We start from the raw sequence: 15528 nt of genomic DNA, 5'->3' as shown, positions 1-15528 counted from the left end.
TTTTATACCCGTGTAAAATCATTTATTTATATATTGAATGTAGAAAAAACCAACTTAATTCTTCCTCTCCTGAGGCATAAGCTCCCATAATAGTTTAAAATAATCTCTGACAACTGCCTCTACAAAGCCTGCGTTTATTGGTCTTTGTTGTGCAATGAAAATCAAAATACTTCTTGTAGGTAAGGAAGAAAGAAAAGTGCTTGAACAGGGAATTTTCTTATTTGAAGGAAAATGATTATGTAAAAAAGTATTGATTTTTTTCATTATGTGCATGTGCCAAAATATTATAAAGAATGTTTGTGGGGATGTTAAATAACGTTATATAAGAACATAATTATTAAAAAATAACTATATAATGTATAAATGCATGCATACATATTTTATATTTTCCTACATACATAATTCCTGTTGTCTTTTCATATTAAATATACCACAAGCCATACCAGAAACTACTATAGTAAAGTATGAATGAATGATCAATTATGCAAACAGCCTTTATATACAACTAAAAAGGGAAAATGGATACAGTGCACACCAGGACACTATCCAGAACACCAACATTCACAGATCATTCTGTCCATACAATATCAAACTATAGTGAACCACTTTTAAACTAAAACAGGGGAAGTTCAGGCTAGATATAGAATCATAGAATCATAGAATAGTTAGGGTTGGAAAGGACGTTAAGATCATCCAGTTCCAACCCCCCTGCCATGGGCAGGGACACCTTGCCCTAAACCACGTGGTCCAAGGCTCTGTCCAACCTGGCCTTGAACACTGCCAGGGATGGAGCATCCACAACCTCCCTGGGCAACCCATTCCAGTGCTTCACCACCCTCACTGTAAGGAACTTCTTCCTTATATCTAATCTAAACTTCCCCTGTTTAAGTTTGAACCCATTACCCCTTGTCCTACCACTCCAGTCCCTAAGGAAGAGTCCCTCCCCAGCATCCTTGTAGACCCCCTTCAGATACTGGAAGGCTGCTATGAGGTCTCCACGCAGCCTTCTCTTCTCCAGGCTGAACAGCCCCAACTCTCTCAGCCTGTCTTCATACGGGAGGTGCTCCAGCCCTCTTATCATCCTCGTGGCCCTCCTCTGGACTCGCTCCAACAGCTCCATGTCCTTTTTATGTTGAGGACACCAGAATTGTACACAGTACTCCAAGTGAGGTCTCACGAGAGCAGAGTAGAGGGGCAGGATCATCTCCTTCGACCTGCTGGTCACGCTTCTTTTGATGCAGCCCAGGATACGGTTGGCTTTCTGGGCTGCAAGCACACGCTGCTGGCTCATGTTAAGCTTCTCGTCAACCAACACCCCCCAAGTCCTTCTCTGCAGGGCTGCTCTGAATCTCTTCTCTGCCCAGCCTGTAGCAGTGCCTGGGATTGCCCCCACCCAGGTGTAGGACCTTACACTTGGCTTGGTTAAACTTCATAAGGTTGGCATCGGCCCACCTCACAAGCGTGTCAAGGTCCCTCTGGATGGCATCCCTTCCCCCCAGCGTATCAACCAAACCACACAGCTTGATGTCGTCGGCAAACTTGCTGAGGGCGCACTCAATCCCACTGTCCACGTCGCCGACAAAGATGTTGAACAGGACCGACCTCAACACCGATCCCTGAGGGACACCACTCGTTACAGGTTTCCAACTGGACATCGAGCCATTTACCACAACTCTTTGCGTGCGGCCATCGAGCCAGTTTTTGATCCACTGAGTGGTCCATCTATCAAATTGATGTCTCTCCAATTTAGAGACAAGGATGTCGTGCGGGACAGTGTTGAATGCTTTGCACAAGTCCAGGTAGATGACGTCAACTGCTCTGCCCCTGTCCATCAGTTCCGTGGCTCCATCATAGAAGGCCACCAAATTGGTCAGGCAGGATTTCCCCTTAGTGAAGCCATGTTGGCTGTCACCAACCACCTCGTTGTTTTTCATGTGCCTTAGCATGTTTTCCAGGAGAAACTGTTCCAAGATTTTGCCAGGCACAGAGGTGAGGCTGACTGGTCTGTAGTTCCCTGGGTCTTCCATCTTCCCCTTCTTGAAAATGGGGGTTATATTACCCTTCTTCCAGTCATTGGGAACTTCACCTGACTGCCAGGATTTTTCGAATATGAGGGACAGTGGTTTAGCAACTTCATTCGCCAGCTCCTTCGGGACCCATGGATGGATTTCATCAGGTCCCATGGACTTGTGCACGTTCAGGTTCTTAAGATGGTCTCGAACCTGATCCTCTCCTACAGTGGGCCTAAGGTCTTCATTTTCACAGTCCCTGCATTTGCTTTCCAAGACTTTCGTGGTGTGGTCAGAGCATTTGCTGGTGAAGATGGAGGCAAAGTAGTCATTAAGAACCTCAGCCTTCTCCAAATCCATGGTAGCCAGTTCTCCTGATAGCTTCCGGAGAGGGCCTACATTGTCCCTAGTCTGTCTTTTATTTGCTACGTATCTATAGAATCCTTTCCTGTTATCTTTTACATCCCTTGCCAAACTTAATTCTAGCTGGGCCTTAGCTTTCCTAACCTGGTCCCTAGCTTCTCGGGCAATGCTCCTATATTTTTCTCAGGCCGCCTGTCCTCGCTTCCACCTTCTATAAGCTTCTTTTTTCCCTCTAAGTTTCCTCAGCAGCTCCTTGTCCATCCATGGAGGTCTCCTGGCCCTCCTGCTGCACTTTCTTCTAGTCGGGATGCAACACTCTTGAGCATGTAGCAGGTGATCCTTGAATATCGACCAGCAGTCTTGGGCCCCCCTGCCCTCTAGGACTGTATCCCATGAAACCTTACTAAGGAGGCTCCTGAAGAGGCCAAAGTCTGCTTTCTTGAAGTCCAGGGCAGTGAGCTTGCTGCACACTCTTCTCACTGTCCTGAGGATCTCAAACTCAACCATCTCGTGATCACTAGAGCCAAGGCTGCCCTGGAGCGTCACATTTCCAACCAGTCCCTCCCTGTTGGTGAGCACAAGGTCCAGCATGGCACCTCTCCTCGTCGGCTCCTCTATTGCTTGAAAGAGGAAGTTGTCTTCCACACAATCGAGGAACCTCCTGGATTGCTTGTGCCGGGCCGTACCATCCCTCCAACAGATGTCAGGATGGTTGAAGTCCCCCATGAGGACGAGGGCCTGCGAGCGTGAGGCTGCTCCTATCTGTCTGTAGAGCGCTTCATCCACAGAGTACTCTTGATCAGGCAGCCTGTAACAGATCCCCACCGTAATGTCCCCCATTGCTGTTTTCCCTTTGATCCTGACCCACAAACACTCTGTTACCTCATCACCCGTCCCCAGACAGAGTTCCATACTCTCTAGCCTATCACTGACATAGATAGCAACGCCCCCTCCCCGTCTGCCTGGCCTGTCTTTTCTAAACAGCCTGTAACCTTCCATTCCGACACTCCAGTCATAGGAGCCATCCCACCATGTTTCTGTGATACCAATGACATCATATTCCCGTAGCCTTGCACACATCTCTAATTCCTCTTGCTTGTTCCCCATACTACAGGCGTTTGTACAGAGGCACCTTCGCCGAGCTCCAAATGAAGCCAACTCAATGGCTGGGGCAGCTGGGACATCTCTACATAGCTCCAAGCACTTATTACAGGTGCTGGCAACTGACCAGGAGTGTTGGGATTGATCAGTGCTCCCCTCCCCCAACACATCTAGTGTTTAAAGCTTTCTTGACCAGCCTGGCAAGCCTCCTACCAAAACAGCTCTTCCCCTTCTTTGTCAGACCAGCTCCACCAGCCTCCAGCAGATCTGGCCTCCCAAACGGAGCCCCATGTTCTAAATAGCCAAACCCCTGACTATGGCACCACTATTCTAACCATTTATTAACCTGCCAAACGTGCCTAGCTTTTTTAAGGTCCTCCCCTTTGTCCTGGAGAATCGATAAAAAAACTATCTATCTGAGCTCCAGAGCCCCTAACCACCTACTCCTCTGTAGTCCTTCTTAATGTTCTCCATGCTACTGCTATCTATATCTCTAGCACCTACATGGACCACTAGGAGGGGGTAATAGTCAGCAGGACTTATTAGAGCAGGCAGCCCCTCAGCAACATCCCTGATCCGAGCCCCTGGCAGGCAACACACCTCCCTCGAGACTGGATCAGGCCGGCAGATGGGTGCCTCTGTGCCTTTCAAAGTAGAGTCCCCTACTACTATGACCCTCCTCTTTTTCCTGAAGGCACCAGTAGTGATCCTCTTTACTGGTGCATCAGCAGGATGCTCATTAGGTGTGGTGGGTGCTTTCTCTTTAGCTCCCTGCAGAACTGCGAAGCGGTTCTGGGTGGGGACATCAGATTTCGGAGGAAGCCCCTTGTCGTTAATTGTCCTCTTCTGCCCTTTTTTGTTCGTTTTTCTCGTAACTAATTCCCAGCTTCCTGGGTTGCTGCCCTCCTTCTTTCCTATATGAGCAGTGCTGGACGTTTGCAGCCCCTGCACAGTTTGGGCCTAGAGCAAGCAGCCCAGCTTCCTCTCAGCTTCCCTGGCATCTTTTCACTCTCCAACAGCCTCCCGCAGCTCAGCCACCTGCTGCAGGAGGACCTCCACCAGGGCGCACCGAGTGCAGCCCTGCCCATTGTGCACCCTCCCCTCAAGAGACCAGTCGAGGCACTTTCTACATTCCGAGGTCTGCGCCGCAGCCTCCCCTCTCATCAGCTCTGTCTGGGTGCCTACGCTGGCCACCGCCGGGGCAGAGCTCCCACAGCGGGCCCTGGTCCTGAGGCGAGTGCTCAGCGGGCCCTGGTCCTGAGGCGAGTGCTCACCATCCCGCTCGCTGCCCGCTTGCCCTGCCCGCGCAAACTGCCGCGCCACGCCCTGACTGACGTGCCTCGCCCCGTTCGCTGCGCTCCTGGTCGCTCGCGCTCCCTGGGATGGGTTTTTACCCACTGAGGGCTGGTGCCGTCACTCCTGGCGCCGCCCCCTGTGAGTCAGCTGCTCGCGTCAGCTGAGCTGCCGGCTCCTGGGCAAGTCCTGTCGAGGACTTGAGGCTCCCTCGGTCGCTCTTGCCGCTCCGAACTGAGGCTCCGGGACGCTGTGCTTCCCCCCGCTCCGGTGTTAAAGGCGTCCTCTCTGGAGATACTCACCTCAGCAATTCAAGGAAGAAGGCAATATAAGGAAGAAGTTCTTTACTGTGAGGGTGGTGAGGCACTGGAACAGGTTGCCCAAAGAAGTGGTAAATGCTTCATCCCTGCCAGTGTTCAAGGCTAGGTTGGGCAGAGCCTTGGTCTAGTGTGAGGCATCCATGTCAATGGCAGGGGCGTTGGAACTAGATGATGTTAAGGTCCTTTCCAACCCAAACCATTCTATGATTCTATGAAATATATTATGCAATAAAGCTCTAAAAGTGAACTTTAACTCTCGGCAGTTCTTCCTTTCACCTCTTTGAAGCAGCAATAAAGAAGATTTACAATCAAAGGGGCTTAATCTAACCTAAACTAAAATTAATCTCCATAGAATAAATAGAACATCACATCGATAGAGTGTGATTATGTTTCTTTTACTCATACAAGAGACTTTCATATTTCATATAATTTTATGGTTTTGCCCTTCATGGGTGAAATACTCTATATTTCTCTCAGCAAGTGATGGTGTATATAAAAATCCTAGATCTAAAAAGAAAAAAAAAAAAAACAACTATGCCCATTAAATTTGCAGAAAAATTACAAAATAAATAATATTTTTTGCAGTAACTTTCAAAAAAAATTAGAAATTGAATATATTCTTTGTATTTCAAAATACTTGAGCTTTCACTTCAGCTTTTTTTGCAATGATTTTGCTGATTTATGCTAACTTAAGGTTTCAAATTATGGGGGGGAAAGAGACTCATTTATTTGAATCAATTAGTGAATTCGGGAAAGGACTGCCATCCTATACCACATTTCAGCAGCCTTCCAAACCAAACAATTCACATTATCTCAAGATTATTTTGTTTATGTTTTCCCTCATTCTTTTCTTTCACTGCATTGTTCCTTTCGTGCAGATGTTATCCTCTGATAACAAATCACAGAAATATAAAATACAACTAGAAAGTAACCAAGCCATGTCACCATTGTTTAGGCTTGTTAGACTCTAACATAATCAAGAAATTTAATACATTGCTAAAGAATATTTCCCTTCATTATGTAACATTTCTTACACCTTTTTCTAAGAGGCAAATATATTTGAAGTGGTAGGTGAAAAAAACCTATTAACTCTCTTATTAAAAGCCCTATCAACATGAAATTGTCCTGAAGAGAGAGTAAGGATCCTTAGATTTCCAGGCCAAAGAAGCATCATTACTGTTCTGTAACTGTAAGAAGAATAAAAGAATAAAAGAAATACAAACCCCCTACTTCCCGTTAAACTGATATTTAGAATTATAACTGAAAAGACTCAAGACATGTAAGGAAAGAAATATAAGTTTGAAATTGTAGAGTGTTTTCCTAATGTATCACCAAAAATATTGAAAATATAGAAACAAATTACGATATAGAACATAATTAGGCCTCATATGCAGATTAAATTCAGATTTAAAAAAATTAAATAGATGATGTACACTTTTTAAAGTGTAATTTTATTGCAGTTTTTGGAATCCACAGCAGAGTTTCATAATTTTACTTCTTGAGAAAATGTGGCCACTCCCATCTTGAATTCTAATAAATGAATTTTAAAACCCCAAAATCTTCCACACAAAATGGTTATTTGGTACCAGTAAATTTTACTGGAATATTTTTTACTAATATTCCATTAAGAAAGCTCAATTGGTGAATTTCTTTGGATTCAGATGTCTATTCCTAAAACTAATAATTAGATTTAATATTTTAGTATCTATAAAATCCAGAGCATAACACACAGTTTAGCACCCTTTTTTCTTTCTTCCTGTGATTTATTACAACTGCACACAAGGACCCTGAATATTTCTCTACTGCCATAAACAGATTGCTCATTTCTTTGATATTTCTCACACTACAGTGTGCATCTGCAGAGACAGACTGGCACAGTGCTTGAGAAAGCTGCTTGTCACTTGCTATAACGGGCAATGACATTATTGCCTACAGGCAAACAGTAATATATTTTACTTCCTTTATTTTCTTTGTTATTGTTTTTCATCATCAGCTTTCACCCCACTTCACTATATGCTTACATCTGGAAACAAACTTCTGAAGTTAACTTTGCAACTGGCACATACAGCTTGTCATAAGAAGACAGAGTTGCTTTTCTTTTGAATGAAAATGACAAAAGCAACATTTTGAGTCCATTTATCACAGATGAAAACCTGTTCTCGTTCTTTTGTTTACAGTACAGTGGACTGGAGTTTCATGAAAAAGTGACCAGGATTAAGCACTCTAGAAGACAAATAGCTGTGAGTGCCAATGTTGCTTTATCCTAAGAAAACAATTGACTAATCACATTTAAGAAAATACAATATAAAATGTAGGGAATCAAAACACAAACACAAAATGAATTATCCATAATGCTTCTTAGGAAACCAAATACAATGCAGCTGTAAAAAGACACATCCCTGAAAGGAGAGCATTACAGAACTGCCACAGAGTAAGGGAGCATGCAAAGAACTGGATCTTCAAAAAAGACATACTTTCTTCAGGAGCCTTCGGAAGTATATTGTGGGTGCCACCTTCTGAGACCTCTGTGGTCAACACAACTATGTAAGTGGCAGCTTTGATTCTAATGAGATTTTATAACAATAGAACTAGTGACAAAATGTTTTCTGGAGTGTGAGGCTACAGCACAATGTACAATGAAGAGTGCAATTTAAGATTGTCTTTTTTTAAATCTTCCAAATCCTGTTACAGCACCTGATTTTTCACCCTATAACTCCCCTCTGCACTTAAGCAACCCCAGAATTTATTTCTAGTTATTATGAACTGAGCAGAAATTGGAATTAAGCACTCCAGCAGGCACAACGAACAGCTCTCACTGTATTTGATACGTAAAGGAAGTGAGAAGTTCAACATTTTAAATGCACTTACTGAAGGAAGGAAAAGCTCATATCTGCTGTATACCAAACAGGTACACAGGCCATCTTCAGGTATCAAGGTAAGCAACTATTTTGTACTTTGAAGAACAATGTATGTTGAAATCAAAATACGCTAAGTACTAGTAATGCTCACATGCACTTCCAAATGGCTCAAAGGACAAACAGAAAGAAGAAAAACAAGAACAAAACAATGGAAAACAGTTCTCTTCACCGTGGGATTAAGTGACTCATCCGTTGTTTTGAAGAGTAACCGACCCAGTGGTACTGGGGAATCTCCTTTGCCTGCAGGCCAATAACAAGTGGTTGCCTTCTCAGGAAATACGAGTATACCAAATAACTCTACAGTGATGACAAAGTCTCCGGGTGATTCACAGAGTAGAAGACACAACCCCAAACAAACTTCTAAAAAACCTCAAAAACTCAGTTTGCCCATTGCAGTATAGACATGCTTGTACCAGTGGAAGTCAAACAACTATTTGTTTCTAAGTGAGGTGCAAACTGTTTAATGCATCACTAAGTAAAAATCAATTTTATTCAAGCCCCAAATGTAAAATCCATTTTGCTTAGATAACTTGATTTTCATGTTACCAGAAAATATTCTAATTTAGATTTATACAATTTCTGTGTTTTCTGAGAATGCAGCCATGGTGGACGTGATCTGTTCCTGACACACTGTGTTTTGCCTTTCTTACAGAGATCAATATTTGATCTCATAAAGACGAGCATGCCAAAATCTAGCATTAATTTATCATCCTGTGTTTTAACAAAAACAAAACAAGAAGCCAGGCAAACACACCAAAGGATGCCAGTAAAGAGACGGAATTCCCTCCTTGCAAATTTGCACCCAGAATGGCAGATTCAGGTATTAAAGCTCTCAGGAGCTCTGATACAACCCACTGAAATGCAGCCATCAGCTCCCACTGTGTGAAATGCACCTGAAGTGACTGTTCTGAGAATTTAGCACACAGTCACACATGCGGGGGTGATAAATCTGGTTCTTCAGTATCCGCCACAATTCCGATTGTAGCTCATGCCACTAGTCCTCATCCTAGCATAAATGTCCATCCCTTCCTCCTGCAATAAACACTGGGTACATTGAGTATTGTTTTCACTAATAATTCTCACAAAGATTTGTCAGAAAGAATGTACCCCTGATCCTAAATGACCATAATTTTTCATAGAAATTCTTAAAGTGTACACAAAAGTAGGATTTTTAAACTTTTGAAGTATCCCTATTAATGAATACTGCTCTACTTACTAGCAATTGGAAATTCTGTAATTCCTAATAATAAGGATACATGTTATTAAACTGACTAAAGTGAACCATACCAGCCAGACGTGAAATCCACCATTGGCAGCTCCACCTGAGAACCAAAGACAACAGAAGGAATCGTTCTGAGAGCATAAAGATGTACGCTCAGAGAAAGTGCCTAATTAGTTAGTGGTTTGTACTATGTATTTGAAACAGGCTTTAAAAAATAGTTATGACAATAGCACTTGCATATCATGACCTATCACAAAAATACTAATAGCTAACCTTTGTCACCTGAACCAACTTCATGTTTGCCTGGTTTTTGATTATGAGACAAAACCACATTTCTTACCAGAACTTCTGCTGCAGATGCTCGAGAAATTCCCGAGAATTTTCTGCGAAATACATGAATACTGCCAGCAATTCTTAACTATAATTTTATTTAAAAGTGAGTTTAAAAATTAAGAGTTTCTTGGCTCTCAATTCTGGATTTACTTAAACCATATATAATAAAAACTAACAAATATTGAACACTGTCAAATTTTTTGCATGACAAAATATGATCTAAAGCAAATAATGTTGTCAGAAACTAAAGATAATACATATATCGTCACAAAATCCCTAAAATGTCCCATCCACTTACTTAGCTAAAACAATATATTTATGCCAGACTTGTAAGCCCTGAAATCTTCTTTGTCATTTATAGTTCAGGGAAAAAAAAATAAACAAAACCCTTAGGCTTTAGTGCATTGAGTATTTTACTGATCAGGGTAATACAGAAATAGACTTCCTTTAACTGTGGGGACTGCATTTCTTCAGTATAAGATGACAGATTATTATTTGCTGCCTGTGACATTTCCTAATGAGATCTGCACTGCTTCAAAGCAGGTGGAAAAAAAAAAAGTCACAAACTTCCCAATTTGTGCAGCAGCTAAAAGTCTTCAAGGCATTGACTAAAGCAACACAGATGCTACAGTTTCTGTAACTGCAGGAACTGGTTATCACTCTTATATATCTGATTGATTACATTTCTAGTCAAAGAAAAAGTCATTGAACCAGTAGATACAATTAAACCTTCCAGTATAAAAAAGAATGAAATTAGTTGTTTTTTTTTTCAAAAAACTCCTTTTATTTCTATTCGTTTACTGTTCTAGGACATACAATAACAGTATCTGGTATAGCATGCATTAATTGCAGATCTAATCACAGCTTTTCAACTTTCTTATGTATAGTTTTAAATAAATTCCTTACAGAACAATATTTTAAAAAATATAAAAATTCTAAAACTGCTCTTTATTTTGACTTTCTGATTCACGCAGTAAATGTGCATGTCATCTTTTACTCAGAAACACACATCCTATAACAGAAGAGTTTTAAACTAGACTTTTGAATGCTTGTTAAAAACCTGTTATTGTCAAATAAACCTACTTTCTGGTTTGGCTAGGCAGCCAGGGAGAACAGGGTTATGCCACGTGCTCAGAATATGAAAAATATAATACTAGATGGGAGAAATGCAAATGCATGTTTATCTAAGCAGCTTGAAAGATGTTTTCTTATCAAGCACGTTCAAATTGTCTTTAAACACAATTATTTTCTCTGTCAACAATCCTAGCAAATATGACCTGGGTTATTAATGTTATCAACATAATTTGTTGCTGTTTTAATACACCACATTCCCATCCAGTAAAAAAAAAACAAAACAAAAAACAAAACAAACATACCAAGAAACAAACCCATATTAAAATAATTTTGTTCAGCTACAAACTATTGAAACCAGATTTTCAGATAAAGTTTTGATTACTATCAGCCATCAACATCAATGCATTGATGCCATCTTTGGGTATGACTAAATCTGTCCATTAGTATGAAAAAGGAAATAGTTATTGTTACATTTTCCCATCAGAAATATTCTGCAGGTTGTTTAGAGTAGTGAGCTTGTAGAAACAACATCCAATTTAATATCTACTGAAAGTTTTAATGGTGTCTACATTAGAAACTTTTCACTTTCAATTTCTTAGTCTGGTTTTCTGTAAAGGACATGCTAAGTACTTTTCCTACATTTATTTACAACACATTGCAACTACCGCCCAGTGATAAACAACCTGACAGTTTCTTCTTTGGATCATTTACACAGACTGACCATTTGCTAGCTCTGGATCTCAGTTAGGATGCTTTGCTCACAGCAGTTTCGAGCCAGAAGTGTCTCTGTGACATTATGCATGATTGTGATCAGAAAATAAATGGACTTTTAACACCAATGAAAACCCCACGCCTATGGGCATAACACTGAAATAAACACGCAGAAGGTACCAGCTCATGTCTTGGAAAGACCCACTTAGCAAAGCAATAGGCCTGAGCTAATCTTCCTAGAAGAGTTAATTAACACAGTAAACACAATGGTATTAAATATGTTTTTTCATGAATTTGCTTCATTCAGAACTACCTCAAAATTCTCCTCTCCCTTCCTTTTTCCTCTCAGGTTCTGCTTTGCAAACTGTGAACCTACTGTATGCTCTTCTTTCCATTTCTATTGTTTTCTTAGAAATGCAATACGAAAACTCTAGCTCCTAAACAGCCTATCTACATCTACAGATCCCTTAATACCAATTCAATTGTAGAAGAGCAGCATACAACCTTACATCAAAACTTTAAAATATATTTGGATAAACCCTCTATTTCTCATCATAACCATCAAACCTCAGCCTGATTTGTATGTGCCTTTGGAGGGTGTCATTAAGTTTTGTACCTTGCTTGGATTGCTGCAATAGCATTCATTTCATTCACAGCATTTCATGATTCCTTCATGTATTTCTGCAACCAGGTTCCTGACGTTGCAAGCCCCTATTGAACTAAGTGCTGGCTGAAAGCCTTGGTTATACAATTAGACTGAGGTTGAGTTAAAGGTAGTGATAGGATAGCTGGCAGATTTCCTAAAACCCTTCTCTCTGTAACGGGGATTACATTGGCCTTTGCTTCCAATTAGCTTACTGTTCAGGCAGAGAGATCTCTTCTTTCACCAGGATCACGGTGAGTTTGCATTTACTCAGAATAAACCATACAAGATAAACCATCAGACCAGGAAAGGTGCAATATACCTATAGAGATGGCTTCACCATCAAAGAGCCTATAGTTCAACTTTTCTAAGCCTGCCTTAAGGCACAGAGCAAAAACAAACTGCTTTTAGCCCACGTCTGCTATTTTTCACAGGGTCCCTCTCTTCTGCGGTACTTGGACAGACTTTGCTTTCTTTTATGGAGTTTGTCATCAACAAAACAACAAAAAAACAACAACAAAAAAACCCACCAAACAAACAAACAATGGCAAAACCCCTAACAATTAAACACATACACTTCATGATTATTGGGGAATATCTTCACAGGAAGACTTCAAAGCACCATAACTAATCTGTATATATTTATGATTGTGACATTTTGCAAGACAGCTGAACCTTAGAAGTCTTTCAGTGGAGTTTTGTTCAGATCCTAGAATAGCCATCCATTTGCAGTTGAAGCCAACTCCTGCATTGCTGCATCTCCTACTGCCTTCCACAATTAACCTCTAACACATGAAAGCATCAGTAGCGATTTGGCTTTATTAAAAATAAGCTATTGAATTGAACCATCATTTTAAACAATTCTTTCAAAGAGTTTACAAAAAAAAAAAATCACACACACAAATTACTAATTTAAGTCAGTATAGCTGGCTTCTCTTAATCGCTGTAATATATAGTAAATACCTAGCTAATATTTATGAAGTAAGTATGAAGACTGTACCACTGAATATGAAATATATGAAACATATGAAAGATATCAGCATCTGCTTGTAGTTACAGGGCAATGGCCTGGATCCTCCACCGGCATAAATTAGAGAACACAGTTTAAAGGCTTCCTTGAAGGCATTTCTGAAGATTAAGAAGCTGGTTAAGGTATTAGTTTGATGGAAAAGAATCAGCATTATTTCAGTCAGAAGACAGAAAAAGCAATTTACCTGAAGAAGGTGACAAAGAACTGCACCAGATCCATGATAGTATTGTGCTGTGAGAAGGCAATCTGCAAATAAAACAGAAGTAAATTACAACATTTTCAGAGTCAACAGCTCTTTTAGGTTAGGGCTGTTTGGCTCATGGATGATTAGTTTCAAGCGTAATTTCAGTCTAGTGTGCACACACCTACATTTTCCAGAAAGTGAGGTGAGCAACTAACTCCCGTGTCTTTGCCTGTGCTAAAATACAAACAATGGAATATAGTCTTCCTGTGAAGTTAATAGAAATATCCACCTAAAATTTGCTTGATATAAACCATGAAAACAACATGTAAAATATTAAGAAACCATACTGATATAAATTGTCTTCTTTATAGTTAGCTGGTTTAACTATCACAACTTTACATTTTAGTAAAAACACCGAAACAAGGTTTTAGAAATTACAAAAACTATCTTGTGCTTAAAAATAATATTTTTAAACAGTTTAATTGCATAATATTAAAATTAATGCACAAGTTAATTAAAAAAAAATCCCAGATAAATCCCAGATAAATCTAATACATAATAATCTAAAACAAACTGTTTCAAAGCAAACTACTTTAAAGTCAAGTATTATATATATATATAACAAATATTCTTTCAGGCTACATTTTTACAGCCTCACCAGAACATGCATTAGTTCAACTTCTTACTATAATTTTTCACAAAGATTTAATAATTATCTCTAAGACAGCATACACACACAGATGCACCTTCACACTTGCATGCAATAGAGCCTATAATTATGATTATAATTACTTTTTGCTAATGTTAAGAACAGTACTTAATATTTAACTTATATCTACAAATATCCTTAAGTCCCTCCCTGTCTTGTTCAGTTTTTCATAGTGTATAATTATCAAACTGAAGATAGATACACAGAATCTTCTACTTTGAATTGTACAAAGTGTTTATCTAACTATACTCCCAGCCTGTTCAAATAATTGTTTTAGAGATATTTGTGCATTTAAGATGTGATCTTGGCTAGTAATTACACCAAATTACTCCGATTCCCTTTCACAGATGACTTGTGATCTTTTGAAATGACAATTCATGATGCTCAAGTTTTTTTGTTTTTTTGTTTTTATTTAAGGGCAAAGCTATAATGTAAACTTCAGTATATAATACCATTACTGTGCCTTATGCCAGCTAGACAGAGCGAACCAAAGGTCAGACTACTCAACAGTCTAAGGAAGGAGCAGCATGTAAACTGCATCATTCCAGGAACAAGTTTAGGAGGCACATCTTTAAAATGTGATTTCTCCCTTCACTAATAATGCACAATTGCAAGCAATGCAAACAACGCCAGGAGCTCTGGAATTCAGTACAGAAAGCAGGTATTTCAAATTTCACAGCCCAAATTATTAGGTAAGACACTCAATAAATGAATCAGAGTATAATTTGGTGTACTAAGTTATATTCTGAGTGTTTTAATTCATCTCCTCTCTAGAAAGGAAATCTAAATGTGTCGGTAGATTGCTATGTTATGATCAGGGCAAAACCTATGCTCTGGCCCCAGAGCCTGTGGAAAGACAAGAAGCTAAAGACCATGTGGCAACAAAGCAGAAGAAAGAACTCTCTGACTCAGTACTCAAGTTAAATGTAAAAGTTTTCACATTTTTCCAGTTAACCAGAAATTTTAAATTCTCAAAAACTTTTAGACTACTGTCATGATGAAAACTGTGCCAAAACAAAGAATAATTAGGGACTAACAATATGAAAAAATTGAAGAGAAAGTACAAGGTGGGTAAAATTGGCAAAGCATCTGCTGACATTAATGTAATCTTCATTTTACACAGAAAAGATAAAGTCTGAGAAAAGATCTCAAGATTCTTTTGTCCCAATATTAAGTGCATCCCAAGCATAAACAATTGTTAAAAATACTGTGTATGAAAAATAAAAGCATTCTATGTTCAATTTTGATTTTAAATGCAGGCTGGATTCTTTTCAAATAACATTTAATATTCAAATTAACTGCTGGCTTTTCCAGAATGTTTTTTTACAAGTACTATACTTCAGGAGATGAACTAACACAAAGAAGAAAAAAAACACGCCAGTTTCAACAGAGTTCACCTTTTGGGACCTGTTAAAAAGCTATTTGTTGAAGGAGCATTTATATTTTGAATGACTTCAATTATTTTCATTCAAGGTGTCAGCATTCATTAACAGCATCTGTCAGTCTAGAAACAGCTACAGTCAAGGGAAAGTCGTGCAATCAAAAACTGCAGCCTGATCACGATTCTTTTTTCTAAGAAACTGTACTGCCTTTATTTCCCTTTTTCAATGCAGAGCAA

General features: G+C 39.8%; 1 protein-coding gene across 5 annotated transcripts in view; it reads right to left on the bottom strand.

The window, feature by feature from the left end:
- Nucleotides 1-15528, bottom strand: part of ATRNL1 (attractin like 1) — a 513588-nt gene that overhangs the window by 239348 nt on the left and 258712 nt on the right. For all 5 annotated transcript variants that reach the window (XM_030487970.1, XM_030487973.1, XM_030487971.1 and 2 more), the window contains exon 25: nt 13202-13263. In XM_030487970.1, the coding sequence (XP_030343830.1) occupies nt 13202-13263 (62 nt within the window). The remainder of the gene's footprint in view (nt 1-13201; nt 13264-15528) is intronic.

The sequence above is a fragment of the Strigops habroptila genome, chromosome 5, assembly GCF_004027225.2.
Source record: "Strigops habroptila isolate Jane chromosome 5, bStrHab1.2.pri, whole genome shotgun sequence".
In the NCBI taxonomy this organism is placed as follows: domain Eukaryota; kingdom Metazoa; phylum Chordata; class Aves; order Psittaciformes; family Psittacidae; genus Strigops; species Strigops habroptila.
The sequence above is the reverse complement of the archived record's forward strand: the minus strand, read 5'-3'. Positions and strand labels throughout refer to the sequence as shown.